The 17,795-nt window shown below is 39.4% G+C and overlaps 1 protein-coding gene across 3 annotated transcripts in view; it reads left to right on the top strand.

Annotated features, from left to right (window-relative positions):
* Positions 1-17,795, top strand: part of NEMP2 (nuclear envelope integral membrane protein 2) — a 46,778-nt gene that overhangs the window by 14,632 nt on the left and 14,351 nt on the right. Inside the window, exons 3-9 of one of the 3 annotated variants that reach the window (XR_008381228.1) lie at positions 1,146-1,377; positions 1,507-1,579; positions 2,663-2,756; positions 3,228-3,342; positions 5,223-5,448; positions 9,223-9,399; positions 10,138-13,831. Coding sequence is in view for 1 of the 3 variants with exons in the window: in XM_053597355.1 (XP_053453330.1) it covers positions 1,146-1,377; positions 1,507-1,579; positions 2,663-2,756; positions 3,228-3,342; positions 5,223-5,448; positions 9,223-9,399; positions 10,138-10,276 (1,056 nt within the window). In the remaining 2 variants the exon portion in view is untranslated. Of the gene's footprint in view, positions 1-1,145; positions 1,378-1,506; positions 1,580-2,662; positions 2,757-3,227; positions 3,343-5,222; positions 5,449-6,415; positions 6,759-9,222; positions 9,400-10,137; positions 15,729-17,795 lie in introns of those variants that run through there. The other 2 variants (XR_008381229.1, XM_053597355.1) reach the window with 2 other exon arrangements.

Here is a 17,795-nt window from a genome sequence, read left to right as displayed (position 1 = left end):
TCACCGTCTGCTTGTGGCTAGTGCTTTACTGTGCAGTTTGAATAGGGCCTGAGGCTGGGCTCTGGTCCTTCTTCAGCAGGCCTGGTGAGAGAAGCCTGAAATTGCGTATGCTCAGCTGACCAGGGAAATGAAACACTTTTTCTGAGTCACAGTAGAAAATGGTGGAGATATAAACCCTGTTTTTATTATGTTTATACACATAACCAGATAGTTTGCTACCTACTGCAGTTTTACTTTGGAGATATTGTGGGTTTGGTTAAAGACCACTGCAGTAAAGTGAATATTGCAATAAAGCAAGTCACACAAATTTGGGGTTTCCCATTGCATATGAAAGTTATGTCTATACTATAGTCTATTAAGTGTGCAATAGGATTATGTCTTAAAAAAGTATATATCTTAATTTTAAAAATACTTCATTTCTAAAAAATGCTGATACAGAAACACAAAGTGAGCATATGCTGTTAGAAAAATGGTGCCAGCCTATCCCAGCTACCTGGGAGGCTGAGGCAAGAGAATCACCTAAGCCCAGGAGTTGGAGGTTGCTGTGAGCTGTGTGATGCCATGGCACTCTACCGAGGGCAATAAAGTGAGACTCTTATCTCTAAAAAATAAAAAAGAAAGAAAGAAAAAGGAAAATGGTGCCAGTAGACTTGCTTGGTCTGCAAGGGTTAGGTAAGTGGGGTTGCACTAGACCCTTCAATCTGTAAAAAACTCAGCATCTGCAAAGTACAATAAAGTGATCCACAATAAAACAAAGTATGCCTGTACTTAGCTCACCTTTTTTATCTCATCCTCTTGGCCACAATAACTTGCTAGAAGAAGGAAATAGTATAATTTCTCCCGTCCATAATTCGGGAGAAGAAACCTTTACTTCTTTTTTTTTTTTCCTCAGACCTCTGGCTGAAAGAAACCTGCACTTTCAAAGGTCTCTCTGGTCCAGAGTGTGTCTGGACTAAACATAGATCTGTCAGGTCAGCCTCCGGGAACCAAACTGTGTTCTTTACTCAGTCAGTCCTGGGTTCCGAACCAAACTGTGTTCTTTACTCAGTCAGTCTTGGGTTCTCTTTATTTCTCTGCGTATGTTTTTAGGAAGCTTAGAAGTTTTTACTTTTGTGTTTATGGATTTGTTTGTTCTTATTTTGTAGGTGAAAATTACCAGTCCAGGCCTGCTTGGTATTTTATATATAAAAGAAAAACATAACTGCCAGTATCCAGAAACTATTCTATCTTTCATCAAATGTGTGATTCATAACTTTTGGACACCAAAGGAGTCTAATGAAATAACTATAATAATCAATCCTTACGGAGAAACTGTGTGCTTCTCTGTGGAGCCCATCAAGAAGATATTTACTTATACAATAAGTGTGCATCGAAATAGTAAGTCTTTTTTTATTATCCTCTTAAGATTCTGTTTTTCTGGGGAAATGTTTCAATAAATTGACTTTCTTCTTTCACCAACACTGCACTGACACAATGTTGTGTGTTTGCGTGTCTTTTTTACTCCAGTGGTGGATTCCAAACTCTTCCTTGTGTTTGTGACAGGCATTTTTCTTTTCTTTTATGCGAAGACCCTGAGTCAGTAAGTATTCACTTTTACTTTTACATTCTTAGCTTTGTGAATAAAAAGGAATATAGGTCTTTTTTTGACCTGTCTTTTATTGCTAAATATTTTCTCATTCCTGTGCAATTGTAGGTTTTGCTGTGGGTTTTGCAAATAATGGATCTGAAAACAGTGCTTGAAAGAGTTTGAAACATTAACAGTTTTTTGCATAGCATGATGTATATATGTTACAAAGTACTTTCACGTATTTTATGTATTTATATATTTTATTTTCTTAGATCCTTATAACAACTATATGAGGTCTGTATTACTGTTCTCACTTTGTAGATGAGAAAACCAACATCCATCATGACAAAGCTAGTTCTTATTAGGGCAGAGATTTATCCTCAAGTTTCCTGGTACCAGATGCCGTGCTCTCTATTCCATTAGGGCTGCCTCCTATATTTGTGGCCCTCATACAGAAGACTTAATATAACAAATATCTGACTTTTGGATAAATATATTATTCTGATATTTTGTTTCTTACAATTTCTGTCATGAAAAAGGAATCTTTCCAATATTTTGCTGATGCTAGGTAGTACCCAACATTGGTCAGCTATTCTTAATGTCGTTCATTTTTTAGCTTTTTTTATAGTGTTATCATGTGTGTTTAATGTTATTCATGAGCTTTTTATAAGTGGAAAATGCACACATAGGATGAAGAGTAAAGCCCGAACTCAGATGCTAGGCTCTCATCTAGAATCCTCCAGTTAGTAGGTACTGACTTGGGGGCAGGCCTTTAACTCTTTGGTGCCTCTGTTTCCTCTGTAAATCTTGGACATGGATAAACTATCCCTAGTCTGGCATGAATGCATGTAAAGCTCTCAGGTGTCTGCTATACAGAAGGTAACTTAGATATTTTGTTTTGAGTTAGTGGCAAACTGTTTACTGTAAATTTCAAGTACCAATGTCATTTTTTAAAAGTAGAGGATATAATTAGAGCTACCATCTCTGTTTTTCTTTCTTGATGTTCTTTATGGCCACTGTTGACAGATATAAACATTTTTCATACTGAAAGTACTCCTTGGCATTTAGATGGCTTTTATCTACTTGTCTTGACAGAAACCCTATTTTCTATTATTCTTCGGGGACCGTGCTAGGTCTTCTAATGACATTAGTCTTTGTCCTGCTGTTGGGGAAAAGGTACATTCCAAAGGTAGGTAAATTGTGTGAAAAGTAGTTTTAAAAAATGGAAACCATGATTTCATAGACATGAAAAACTAAAAAAATAATACCCTGAACTTAGTTGAGGATAAATAAATATCAATTCATGATGGCATTGTTCTGATTAAAAGCTTGCAACACCAGCATTATTTTGAGACAAATGTATTCTTTATAAACCAGTGCTCCTCCAACTTTTAATACATATGCAGGCCATGAGGGATCTTGTAGAAATGCTGGTTCTGACTCAGCAGTCTGCAGGAGGGCCTGAGAGCTCCCACGTGATGCCCATGCTGCCGTTTCGTGGACTGTACCTTGAATGGGAAGACGCTAGAGAGTGTCTGAAACTGACTTTAACGCACTTTGACATAGAATTTTCTAATACAAAGGGCTTATTTGTTTGCTTTTACTTTCTATAAGAGTGAATGAACCAAAAAACATGTCATTTATTTTTTTCCACATACAGTATAGCACCTTTTGGGCTCTAATGGTTGGTTGTTGGTTTGCTTCAGTTTATGTTTTATGCCAGTTGATGGAAGAGCTGAAGTGGCTGTGGTATGAAAACAGAATATATATATTAGGTAGGTAAATGTGAAAAAAAAAGTTCTATTATTGGTAAAACTGAAAAGTACAACCAGAGGTCTTCTTTTGACAGATATTTCTCTCCAACATCTAACTTTTTGTTTTGAACTAAGGAGAGGTGCTATTGAAAGTAAATTTTGTTTATTTTATTCCCATAGTTGGTGATTTCAGTTCGTTTAGATCTCATTTTATCTAATTTCACTATGACATCCCTTTTAGTTTTCTATGTTAATGATCAAAAGAACCCAAGAAAAGTATTTGTCCCCTTTGACTGCACGTGCTTCTGAATCGTGGTTAACTCTAACCACAACTAACTTGCAAATGCAAAAGTTTCTCTAAAACGTGTCTCTTTTCTTTCTGTTAATGCATTCAGTAGGAAAGATAATAAATCCTAAATGTAAATGGCTAATGAAAATTTGGCACTTCAGAAACAGAGAAGCTAAGAAACTGTTCATTTTCTTGTTTTCTTTTTTAGAGACAGAGTTTTACTTTGTCGCCCTCGGTAGAGTTCCGTGGCGTCACAGCTCACAGCAACCTCCAGCTCTTGGGCGTAGGCGATTCTCTTGCCTCAGCCTCCCAAGCAGCTGGGACTACAGGTGCCCACCACAACGCCCAGCTATTTTTTGTTGCAGTTTGGCCAGGGCTGGGTTCAAACCTGCTACCCTCGGTATATGGGGCCAGCGCCTTACCCACTGAGCCACAGGTGCCACCCCATTTTCTTGTTTAGTATTATAAAAATATTTCTTATTGTTTGTTTTAATAAAGAAATAATGAAGAATAAAGGAATGGAATCCTACTGTTAGCACAATGTATTTCATGTAAATCCACCTCCCCCCAAACAAAAGCAATTTATTTTTTGTTTACTTGATAATTGTATGTTTTTAGCTCAATTTTTTTTTATGCTAAAGTATTTTTAAAGTAAATTACAGATGTCATGGTATGCTCTCCTAACTGCTTTACTATTCATCTCTGAAAAACAAGAGCATTTTTCTATATAACCAGTTTAGTTAAGTCTAAAAAAAGTAATGATTACATAAAATCATCTATTATTCACCCTGTTTTAAAATTTCCCAGTCATTCTTGAAGCCATGTATTAACTAGGATCTGGTCAAGAACCACATTTTGCATCTGTTTTGTCCTGTAAATCTCTTTTAATCCACAACAATTCCACTTTTCATCACAATGATATACTGAAGAGACCAAGCTTGTTGTCTCATCAAATGTCCACTTTTTGAAATTAATCTGATGACTCCTTCCTGGTATAATTTAACATGTTCCTCACTCCCCAGTGTTTCCTGTAAACTGGAAATTAGGTCTCAAGGCTTAATTAGGTACAAATTAAATATGTTTGGTGGAATATATAAGAGGCAATGTGTGTTTCACCTAGGATCACAACTAGAAATAGAATATTGTATAGTCCTACCATTACTATACAATGATGAGACTGAATACTGGATTTAGAGGGTGACTTCCTGATCCCTCCCCTATAAAATTACGTTTTCCTTTTATGACTAGAAGATAAAAATTGAAAAGAATAGTTTGTAGCAGACTGTGACTTACAGGTATGCTTATTGCTGACCAAAGCAACTATGATAACATTTGCCCAACCAAGACACTGGACTGAAAAACAGACATGCTTGTTTGTCACAATAATAATTATTATATTAATATATCCAGGATTGCTACCTAATCTCATATGCCTAATATCTCATATGGGAGGCATACTTGGCCCTATGTGCATTTTTCAACCTGACTTCACTGGGAAAAGAACAAAAATTAAGGTTTTCTAATATGTTTTTACCCTAAGTCAAGGCTGTGCCAGGTTTTTCACATAATTTTTCAAGTTTGGATTTACATTATTTTACCTCTTCTCTTCCAGGCTATGTTCTGATAGTTGGGATTTTCAGCTTTGCTGCCTGTTACAAACATGGGCCCCTTGTGGATGCCAGGAGCAGGTATCTTCTGATGTGGACACTGCGGTTCTTCTCCCTGGTCCTGGTCTATGCTGGTGTGGCGGTGCCTCTCTTCGCCTATGGGGCCGTGGTCCTCCTCGTATCCTTCTGGAGCCTGCGCTACCCGCTGAAGGCATTCAGTTATGTAACAAGGTATGCATCATTTTTTTTTCCTAGTAAACTTGATGTTTTGATTTGTGGTTTTATTTATTGTTTGGGGAAAATTTGTGGATACATCGTATTTAATCTCATAATTACATTTAATTTGGAGATTTCCCTCTGAAAAAGAGGAAGGATAGAGAGCTCCAAGCGTCTGATTCCAACTCCATTCCTCAGCTCACCCAGAATTTACTAAAATTACTTGGGCTCTGTGTGAGTTGCCTAAAATTTCTTTCATTTGATATTTCCTTTCATTAGAGCCAAAAACTGTGTTAATGGCATTAATTGTGCTTGTGAGATAAGAACAGAAATGAATCATAAATGATTTAAAGGTTTTATTTATACTTAGGACCTTCTTTTTCGTTAGGTTTTAAGGATCTATTAGTATAGAGTATAAATGTCTTAACACAATAACTAAGTAAATGAGATGAAGTATATATTAACCAGTATGATGTAAGCCTTCCTAATTCTATATGAAATCAACACATTGTACCCCATAAATGCATTAATGTATACATGATCTATGTGTTTATGATTTAATAAAAAAAAAAAAAACGTTAAACCTTAAGAAATCTTAAGCTGGCTCGGCACCCGTAGCACAGTGGTTATGGCTTTGGCCACATACACCAAGGCTGGCGGGTTTGAACCTAGCCCGGGCCAGCTAAACAACAATGACAACTGCAACAAAAAAATAGCTGTTCGTTGTGGTGGGCACCTGTAGTCCTAGCTACTTGGGAGGTTGAGGCAAGAGAATTGCTTAAGCCCAAGAGTTTGAGGTTGCTGTGAGCTGTGATGCCATGGCACTCTATGAAGGTGGCATAATGAGACTCTGTCTCAAAAAAAAAAAAACAACCGAAATCTTAAGCCCTTTGAAGTATAGAAAGGTTGGGTGACTTCTATTGTTGCAGCTTTGTTAAAATTCTCCTCAGTCATTGGGTCTGAGCACCTCTTTTCACATCAGATGCACAGATGGAGATGGTCATTGTCCTTGAGATATACTTGCTGAGACATAGAGAGGCTTGCCCAAGGACTGAAGGGATCCAGAAGAAGCTCAGGAACACTTTCCTGGAAGATAGATTACTTGGCAGCATCGTAAAGAATTCATGAAAATAACCCCAGGAATAATTTTGGAGGACCTTCCTGACAGAGAGAAAGCCTCATATGGTACCATCATGAGGCATGGCAGGTCACAGTAAGGACTTTTGTACGCTCCTGCACCCAGTGGAGGTTTATAGTTAGTTCTGTGTGACTGCTGCCTAGATAGGAGTTGTCAATCCAGACACTTGGGCCCAGGCAGATACTTGGTAAGTGACATCGGGTGGAGGGGTGGGTGTGCTGGGGAACGCTGCACTACAGCTTCATGGAAGAAGGGACAGTGACCACTCAGCTTGGGCTGATGTTGCCATGTGGGAATATGAGTCCTGCATTGCCAGATCTGCTGGTTTTCTAGAAAAAGTGAAAATGGGAATTAGGCTTGGTATGTGAACTCTTAGGATTTTTAAATGTTGGCAGTTAATCTAATTAAAAATAAAAATACATTCAAAAATCAAACCAGACACCATAAACACTCTTTGACTAGTGAGTCATGTTCCATCTTTCTTCTGGTGGAGGGTGGATATAAGGGCAGGAGATCAGTCATTGACATTATGGTGTTCCAGGTAAAAGATGATGAGAGCTTAGGGTAGGGCATGAGACCAGGGCTGAAAGAGGGATAGAATAAATGAGGTGTAAAGCTGTTGGTGAGAAAGGACTCTGGTGACTGGTGGTTTATGGATCTGGTGCCTAGGTGTGTGTTTAAAACACAACACATATACAATATACAGGACAGGGCAGCTGCACAGAGGCTGAAAGGCAGGGCAGGGTCAGTGGGGTTGGCATTGGCTGGTTCTCTCTTTGTGCCCCTTGCCTGCGGCAGACAGTGACCAGGATTGCTCAGTCTGTCTGTCAGGAGGAGGCTGCCACTCCACAGCTTCCAGGCCCCGGGCTCTTTGCCTGGCTATGGCTGCAGGAGCCCAGCATAGAATTCTTCTTCCTCCTCTGTCAAGAGCAAAGTGTGTTCTGCACCATGGTTCTTCTCTGCACTTGCTATGTGTTCTGCAATAATCAGAACATGCCATAGTTTCCTCAGCTTTGAGTTTTACTAGTGAATAGTTAAGTGAAGAACTGGGAAGTGAAACAGGAAAGTGTAGTTTAAATAATAAATCAGAGAACTAATACCTTGACTTTGTATAGTACTTTCTACTTTGTGAAGAGCAGTTTATGCATATCTGAGTAATATACATAATATATGGTAGCTACTCTTTTGAGTATCCTCATTGAACACTTACTGTAGGTCACTCACTGTGCTAAGCACCTTACATAAAACATGTCTCTTAATCTGTACAGGGACCTCATGAGGCAGATACTATTGCTTTCACTTTTCTCATGTAAGCAAAGTGAAGCTCAGAACCATTAAGGAATTTCCCAAGTTCACACAGTGAGTAATTCTCTGAGCCAGGACCATGTCCAAGGATTCTGATTCAGAGTCCAGGGTTTTTCCTTTAGAGAAATCCATAACTAGGTGTTCAGCAAAGGAGAAGGGAATAACTTCAATAGTTCCTTGATCTAGATTGTCAGCCATAAGATCGTAAAAAGATAGATTTTTTTTTTTTTTTTTTTTTGAGAAAGACTCTCACACTCTTGCTCCAGGCTAGAGTGCCATGGCCTCAGCCTTGCTCACAGCAACCTCAAACTCCTTGGATTCATTCGATCCTCTTGCTTCAGCCTCCTGAGTAACTGGGAGCTGGGACACCAGGCACCTGCCATAACGCCCAGATAATTTTTCCATTTTTGGAAGAGATGAGGGTCTCACTCTTGCTCAGGCTGTTCTCAAACTCCTGAGCTTAAGGGAACTCCTGCCTTGGCCTCCAGAGTGCTAGAATTGCAGTCAAGGGTCACCACACCTGGGCAAGATAATAGTTTTTTTAGGTCTCAACTCTTAAGAAAATGCATGTTTTTAAAACCTGGTAACTCTGATGCTCATTTGGAAATCTCTGGTTAAATTAAATTTAATCCCAAACATTTAAAAAAACTCATTGAGAAATAAAACAAATGTTTTTATTAATAAAGCCTTATCATCATTACTATTTTTATGTGATTTTTAGATTCTTAAATTTTTAGATGCCTACATTTTATGACATTTAGAACTTTACTGCCTGAGGAAAAAAATTGCAATCATGAGCCCCTCAGCAAAAAGCAAAGGAAGAATTATTATAAATTACTGTGCACAAAAGACTTCTCTACAGTATTTACTCTTTCTCTCTAGGATTAGTCAGAATCACTACCACTAGGTGGAAGTGATACCCCACAAATCCTCCCAGCTTCTAGCGGGTAAGTGGTGAGTGTTTTCCTGGGTCTCCATAAAAGGACATCTCTAAAGCTTATTTCTGTTAGTGCCCAAGAAAATCAGCATGTCAAGCATAAAGAAGCCAAACTTTTAATTGTCTAATTGTGTGATTAGAAATCACTGAAGAAGAAAAATGCATTTAACAGCTCTGTCAGACGTTGATTCTCAAATGCTTTAGGGTATTATTTACAATAGTCCAGGAAGTGGGGAAATGTCCTATTAGGTCCACCCATTGTGTTCTCTACAGCTCAGTTATGATAACAATAAAAAAGTATAGGTATAATATAAAGGAAGTTAAGTATTACTGTCTAAGATACGTATTTTTATAAATCTTAAGGATTAAATTGGGCAGGAATGTAGCAACCAAATGCCACATGTTTTAGGAAAATGAAGCAGCAGTTTACATCACAAAAGTTGGTGGTTACTTACCTTACTGAAGAGGAGTACAGGGAACAAACAGATGCTGAAACTACCAGTGCTCTGGAGGAACTGCGCCAAGCCTGCCGCAGACCCGACTTCCCATGGTGGCTGGCCATCTCCAGACTCCAGACGCCTAAAAAGTAAGTCTTACTCAGCTACTCAGACCACAGCTTGGGCTAGAATGATTTTGATAACAGCATGATGGTTTGGTGTAGGCACTTCAGCTTAGAAATAGACTGCTTCCGTGGATAACTGACGATGTGGAAGTGGTCAGATGTTCTTTTTCTTTAGTGCTGTGACTTTGCACAGTAGAACTGCTAATGTCCGAATAGATATTGACCAAATGTTTATAGGGAAGGCCATAATATTACTTACATTTGGGAAGGGGAAAGGTGGAATGGGATGTGTGACATGGTTCTCATTCTATTGATATGAAAAATAATTTTTAAAGTTCACCAAGAAAAATATGTCTTTCCCTATTGCTTTCTCTTCCTTGTAGTTTTATCCAAATAAGAATGCCTGCAAATTATAAGATTGAAGAGGGAAAGTATTCGACACTAAAATAATGAATAAATAATAAATCTAAACTAATAAAAATAGAAAAGAGAGAGAAATAGAAAACATGAGTGGGTACACTTGGCTGTTCTTGGTACTTATAAATCTGTCTGCTTCTCCACTCTTTTCCCTGAATAGTTGTCTCTAGAAAGATCACATAAACCAGTCCCATTTTTACACCCACTGTGTAAATGCGATTCTTTACTGAAACAAAGTCATATTTAATTAAAGGGGATAAGTAGCAAGGGAACACGTCATCTTCCAAATAAACCTTTCTGTAGTAACATTAATTTTATTTAAACCCCCCTCAACCCCCTGATTAGATTTGCAGACTTTGTTCTTGGAGGGAGCCACTTGTCACCTGAAGAAATCAGTCTGCATGAAGAACAATATGGCCTTGGGGGTACCTTCCTGGAAGAACAGCTTTTTAACCTGAGGACTGACACTCTACCTGCAAGTTGACCTCATTCTGAAGAAAGAAATGGGTAAAGGGCAGGGATCCTATTAAAGTTGGGCAGAACTGTTCTAGTAAACAATGGTAAAAGCATTTGCTATGGGGAAAAATAAGTCATGATAGAAAAGAAAACTAACCTGTATTGAAAGTAATTTATCATTCTTGATGAGTTCTACTATTGTTGTACTATAGGTGGGCACCAAGAATATGCAATAGCATCATTACCACTTTTCTTAAATTAAGTCTTTCCTTAATTTAAGGGAATCATGTTCTTCAAGCGGCCAGTAAACATGAACAGGTAACTTGTCAACATCAGGGAACACAATCCTCTCTTTATCCCCAATGTCAAAAGACTCTGCATTATTCTTCCTGTATTTCATCAATATAAGGGCTAGAGCAGCGGTTCTCAACCTGTGGGTCGTGACCCACAGGAACTATATTAAAGGGCTGCAGCATTAGGAAGGTTGAGAACCACTGGGCTAAAGGATACCTGGAATATGCTGGACAGGTGTTTTCTAAAATGCAGTCCACAGGATACTAATAGATGTTTGTTGGTAAAGGGGTCTGAGGTTAACTAAGATCGATACAAAGTTAAGCAAATTTTCTTCAGGACTTCTCACTGTCTTTACTGATACTAATGTATATTGCAAGTGTCCTAAAAGGGAGAAATTGTGTGTAGTGGTTTCTGACTTAAAAATTAAAAATTTGACTTAAAAATTTGACAGAACCTGTTTTTGTGAGATTAACATTCCTGGGAACCCATGTTTGGAAAATGCTAACAATGATGGAATTGAGTTTTAGGGAGATTAAATAAATTGTGCAACACCACAAACTATTTAGAGGCAGCACGGGTAGAACTCTAGCCCTAGCAGGTCTCCTGTGGAAGAAGTGCAGCTGAGGAGCCGTTGTCTCCCACAGCTGTGGGTCTCATGATGTTGGTAACTTATTTTTTTAAGAATGGCCAACTGGCTATTTAATAACTATGTGATAAAGGAAAGCATTTCTTAAGATATATTTTAAAGTTTTGATAAGATTTGTATATATACATGTCTTTTTGTATTTTGAAATTTAAGGTATTTAACCTCTTGTGACATTTTGAGAGTATTAACTGACCCATTTTTAAATATTGTTTATCTGTGTTTGTAACCATTTTTTACCAAACAGATTTGTGATTTTCTTTACAGAGAGCAAATCTTTTTTTCTTGATTTGTGATGTTAAACTTTGGAGTGAAATGAGGGACTGTGAGCTGTGACCCCAAGGAAAGGAGGCCAAAATGTAGATCTGAGGAAAGATTTGGACATGGCAAAACAATTGAAGGGTTAAGAAGTTGCTTATTTGATCTTGAGAATCAACTCAGGCTTTTTTGCTGTGATAGGATTCATAAAAAATGAAGAATCCATTTTTACCAGGATAAGGGGGAGGGACATAGAGAATTTTGGCACTGTTGCTGTCCTGAGCCAAATTTAGTGAAGTTTCTCTATCTTGTTAAATAAGAGCATGGCTACCCATTTGCAACTTTCTAGATTGAATTTCAAATGATATTTCCTCTTGGAAGCTGTAGGTCAGTGTTTTTGCCAGATATCTTTTAATATTAGGAGCTTTGCTTTTTTTGTAAAATTCACTAAATTCAATCTGTGCCTTTTCATGGACTTTGATATAAAATCAAAAGACCTATCTCCCATTCAGATTTACTGTGCTACCTATTTTACAAGTATAAACAGAAATTCTAACATTCTTTCTGTTATAGCTGAATCTGATTTTTGAAATAATTATGTTTATTGGTGATATAAATATATCAGAAGTATCAATGCTGCTCACCAAGTTCATCTCCAAGAGGCAGTCTGTATAGTACAAAATGCATGTATTAATAATATCTGCTCAATCTGCTGCTGTAGCCAGGGTCATCCTACAGAGGACAGCTACTGGGCCTTACCTGAGCTGGCATGCAGGTGTGCTGCAGACAGAAGGAAACAACTCCTAGTGGGCCAACTAGCCAGGGGTAAGCATTACAGCAAAAACAGCTAAAGGGTGAAAAAGAACAACAGACTTCCAGAATATTATTTTTCATGTTTATTTTTAAATAAAATTTGTCATTTTCTGTTATTTGAGTACAGTAATAAGCTATAGAATTAAAAGCATTACTTGTGATATTTTTGGTGTATTCATATTGTTTTCATTTAATTCAAGGTAATCTCCATCACGCAATCTACAGATAACTCTTGTAACCAGTTCTTTCCCTCCTTTCCTCCCATTTTCTCTCTCTCTCCCCTCTCTTCCTCCTCCCTTGCTCTGTGTTTTTAAAGGCCTTAACACAGTTTAAATGACCACTCAGTAAAACTGACTCTGCCCTTCACAGGTGGTTAAAAATTGGCCTTGTGCTTCATATTGCCGTAGGTGTGAAGTTATGGAGCATAACAGAGCCGTCTGTTGTGTCATTGCTTACACCAGGTGCCTACAAAAGCTTACTGTTGTTAGCAAGTTGGACTATTTGACACTAAATGTATGGGTGAGATGTAGTGTAGGTCGCCATGCTTAAACAATCGTATCATTCAAGTGTTATTTTTAAAAGGTTTTAAAATGCATTTTACATATCACAAAAAATGTTTTGTGAATTAGTTATATAGTGTTCCAATAATAGTTAGGGCTGAATTATAGGGTAGTCTCCATCTGACATTTAGGACAATATTTGAATTTATGGCTTTTTTTAAATTTGGAAATTTCAGAGATTTTTTTTTTTTAAAGAGGTGAAATAGATGTTGGATTACATCAATATAGCTAAACATGCGGATGAATTAAGACCCTGACATGATGTCAAGAAACAGGATCTTGTATTACTCTACATGAGATTATTCCCCAGAGTTAAAAGATGTACAATTTTATAAATTAGCTTTTTTTGTACAACTGAAAGCAGGATACTATGTACAGATAACATAATGGATATGGAATTCTGTCTCACTTTGTTGCCCTTGGTAGAGTGCTATGGCATCACAGCTCATAGCAACCTCCAGCTCTTGGGCTTAGGCGATTCTCTTACCACACCCTCCCAAGTAGCTGGGACTACAGGCGCCCATCACAACTCCCGGCTATTTTTTTGTTGCAGTTTGGCCAGGGCTGGGCTTGAACTCACCACCTTTCATATATGAGGTCGGAGCCCTACTCACTGAGCCACAGGCACTGCCTACGGATACAGAATTTTGAGGAAACCTTCAGTAAGACAGGTATTTTTAGTTGACCCCAGAGGCAAGCTGCCATCTGAGAGACGTTACTGGGTGGCATGACATTGAAGAGTGAACCATTTGGGTGTAACTCTTGGCTTAGTGACTTGGAACACTGATTTTTGTTGTTGTACATAAGATGACCTGGCTTCCATTAGTTGTTTCATATAATCAGTCAACATAGTGATTTACATTTTTTGCGGAGGCAAGATGGCCAACTGGAGGCAGCTTTCCACAGAGGCTCCCATCCAGAAGGAGAGTTAAAGGACAGAAGTTTAGCAAGTAAGCTGATGGTTTGGAGCTGAGCCAAGAGAGAAGGTTGAAGAACGCACATCAACCCTCCTGAGGTGAGCTGTGACCCCCAAGGAAATAATAGGTACAAAATAATCCATTGCCAAGTGGACGGGAGTCCCCTCCCCCATGAGAACGGCTTGCAGTATACTTTCTACAAACAAGCGAGCAGAGTTCTGATATCCTATTTTATCCTGGGAGAGATCCTCTAAAAACCAGAACTTCCCCAGAGAGGACCCACTAACACTAGTGGCACTCTCCCACCAGGCATAAAACTGTATAAATTCTCTACCTACAATTCTGAACGCTGAACACTCCCCTTCACTCTCACCCTGAGGTCTGGAAGCCTGTCCCCCATGGAGTCCAGATTCTGGGGCATTTTCTCGAGAGGTGTGGGCTATTGCAGGTCTTTGCTGATTCTGTGACACAGGGATAAAGAGAGGACTGTGGACCGAGAGGGAGAAGCGGTGCCCCACGGCACAGAGGAGCAGTGGCACTGGTGGGAACAATAGGGCTCACACCCCTGGGGATATTTTGGAGAGATACTCCCTGCCTCTCTTGGCAACCAGTGGCAGCCACCGGCGGAACAGATTGCAATGGAAATGCAGGCCCTGCGAGTAAAGGATATGCCTGAGGAGGTACTTGCCTAGTTGGTGTGCGGCAGGGACAGAGACTAGAATACATGCAGGCAGAGATGGCATACTCCCAGGGTGGGACTGAGTCAGAATTGCTGCTTTAGTGAGCCCAAGAAGCACCCAGGATCATAGTGCAGACAAAAGCAGATGGGGCAACAGCAGCCCAGCGAGAGGCAGGAACTGAGAGCTGAATGTGAGCTTTAAGGGCACACACCCCAACACAGAGTGCAACCAAGACAGAGACCGCCAGCTCCATGAGAATTGGTGCAATGGCAGTGGCACAGGCCAGGGCAGAGCCGCAGTTTCTGGGAACTCAAACAGCCTGGCCCACAGGGGAATATAGCCAGGACACAATCGCTAATTCTGCCAGAATATAAGTGGTAGCAACATCAATCTGGGGTGGGGCTGGAACTGAATGAACCACCTCAGCTTCCATTAAGCATCCGAGGTTGTTAGGTTTCAGCTCCCCCTGCCAGCTGGTGGCAGAGTGCAGAGGTCTGGCCAAGGAGACATAGATCTCCCTGTGACTTGGGCAGGCACAGACCCCTGGAGCATCTGCTCATTGGAGGGAACTGGGTCACAGCCCTGGGGGGTTACCAGTGACTGGGTGTGACAGAGGAGTAAGGTGGGAAAGCTGGCATCAACCTTTGTGGACTAATTCATTTGCTAGGTGGGTCCTTCTGACTCCATGGAGAACTGGAGCAAGTTATATTCCAGTTGCCAGCAGACTCCTGCTTTCTAATTGCTAGAGACCTTTTGAACTCTCCCACTTGAGACTGGGTGCTGACTGGGACAATTGTTTTGGAACTCTTGAACTGGGCCAATCACCCAAGGACTATCCAAAGTGATACCCTGAGTGTGTGGTTGCAGGAAGGTTTGATTTTCCTTTTCCAGTTGTTGTCCATGAAGGGTGGGGTGACTTAGTTGCTGGTATTTCTTCACAGCTGAGACTTCAACCCAGAGTTACTAATTCACCAGGAGTAGACAGAAACCAGCTGAAAATAAGATAGAGCCACTCAGCCCCCACCACACCAAGGAGGTCCACAGTGTCTCAGGCTGTAGCCCTGTATGGGTCCTTTGCAAAACTCTAGGGGAAAAGGTACAGACACCAGCCCTAGCTCTTGGGCAAAGGGCTAGTTAATTCCTAATCCAAGAGCCCCCAACCCAACTTCACCTTATCTGCTCATAAGTGTAAAATAATCATGGGGTGGAATCAGCGGAAAAACTGGCAACATGAATAATCAGAGTAGATAAACTCCCCCCAGGGAACGACATGGCAGATACAGCAGAAGATCCCATTCGTAAATAAATGGCTGAGATGTCAGAAATTGAATTCAGAATTTGGATTGCAAATAAGATTAATAGAATGGAGGTAAAGTTGAAATTAGAAATTCAAGGGGGCATTTCAAAAGTTGTCTCAAGAATTCATAAATTCAAAGACAAAATCACCAAAGATTTTGACGCATTAAGACAAGAACTTGCAGCCCTCAAAGACCTGAGAAATACAGTAACAGGAGCAGGCAGAAGAAAGGATTTCTGACATTGAAGAGAAAGCTTTTGAATGATTCCAAATGCTCAAAGAGGAAGAGAAGTGGAGAGCAACAACAGATCATTCTCTCAGCTCTGGGATAATTTGAAGAAAACTAATATTCACCTTATAGGAATTCCATAAGGCAATGAGGTGGCTTCGAAAGACTCAGATGCTTTACTCCATGAAATAATCAGAGAACTTCCCAGACATGCCGAGAGATTCTGAAATTCAGATTAGCAGACAGTTTCAGAACCCCAGCATGACTCAATCTAAATAAGAATCTTCCAGACATAATTAACTTAGCCAAAGTTATTATGAAGAAGAAAATTCTGCAGCAGCCACACATAAGAAAACTATACCCTACAAGGGGAAGAATATTAGAATAAATGAAAATCTCTCTGCTGAAACCTTTCAAGCTAGAAGAGGGTGGTCATTGACTTTTAATCTCCTAAAACAAAATAATTTTCAAACCAGGATCCTGTATCCAGCTAAACTGAGTTTCATTTATGATGGAGAAATTAAATAGTTTAATGACATACACATGTTGAAGAAATTTGCCATAACTAAACCAGCTTTCCAGGATATTCTCAGACCTATCCTCCATAATGACAAGCGCAATCCTCTGCCACCAAACTAAACTCATTCAGAAATTTTTTTTTTTTTTTTTTTTTTTTTATTGTTGGGGATTCATTGAGGGTACAATAAGCCAGTTACACTGATTGCAATTGTTAGGTAAAGTCCCTCTTGCAATCATGTCTTGCCCCCATAAAGTGTGACACACACTAAGGCCCCACCCTCCTCCCTCCATCCCTCTTTCTGCTTCCCCCCCCATAAACTTAATTGTCATTAATTGTCCTCATATCAAGATTGAGTACATAGGATTCATGCTTCTCCATTTTTGTGATGCTTTACTAAGAATAATGTCTTCCACTTCCATCCAGGTTAATACGAAGGATGTAAAGTCTCCATTTTTTTTAATAGCTGAATAGTATTCCATGGTATACATATACCACAGCTTGTTAATCCATTCCTGGGTTGGTGGGCATTTAGGCTGTTTCCACATTTTGGCAATGGTAAATTGAGCTGCCATAAACAGTCTAGTACAAGTGTCTTTATGATAAAAGGATTTTTTTCCTTCTGGGTAGATGCCCAGTAATGGGATTGCAGGATCGAATGGGAGGTCTAGGTTGAATGCTTTGAGGTTTCTCCATACTTCCTTCCAGAAAGGTTGTACTAGTTTGCAGTCCCACCAGCAGTGTAAAAGTGTTCCCTTCTCTCCACATCCACGCCAGCATGTGCAGTTTTGAGATTTTGTGATGTGGGCCATTCTCACTGGCGTTAGATGATATCTCAGGGTTGTTTTGATTTGCATTTCTCTAATATATAGAGATGATGAACATTTTTTCATATGTTTGTTAGCCATTCGTCTGTCATCTTCAGAGAAAGTTCTATTCATGTCTCTTGCCCATTGATATAAGGGATTGTTGGCTTTTTTCATGTGGATTAATTTGAGTTCTCTATAGATCCTGGTTATCAAGCTTTTGTCTGATTGAAAATATGCAAATATCCTTTCCCATTGTGTAGGTTGTCTCTTTGCTTTGGTTATTGTGTCCTTAGCTGTACAGAAGCTTTTCAGTTTAATGAAGTCCCATTTGTTTATTTTTGATGTTGTTGCAATTGCCATGGCAGTCTTCTTCATGAAGTCTTCCCCCAGGCCAATATCTTCCAGTGTTTTTCCTATGCTTTCTTTGAGGATTTTTATTGTTTCATGCCTTAAATTTAAGTCCTTTATCCATCTTGAATCAATTTTGGTGAGTGGGGAAAGGTGTGGGTCCAGTTTCAGTCTTTTACATG

Source organism: Nycticebus coucang, chromosome 7 (assembly GCF_027406575.1).
Source record: "Nycticebus coucang isolate mNycCou1 chromosome 7, mNycCou1.pri, whole genome shotgun sequence".
Lineage (NCBI taxonomy): Eukaryota > Metazoa > Chordata > Mammalia > Primates > Lorisidae > Nycticebus > Nycticebus coucang.
This window is presented reverse-complemented; position numbering and strand designations above follow the sequence as displayed.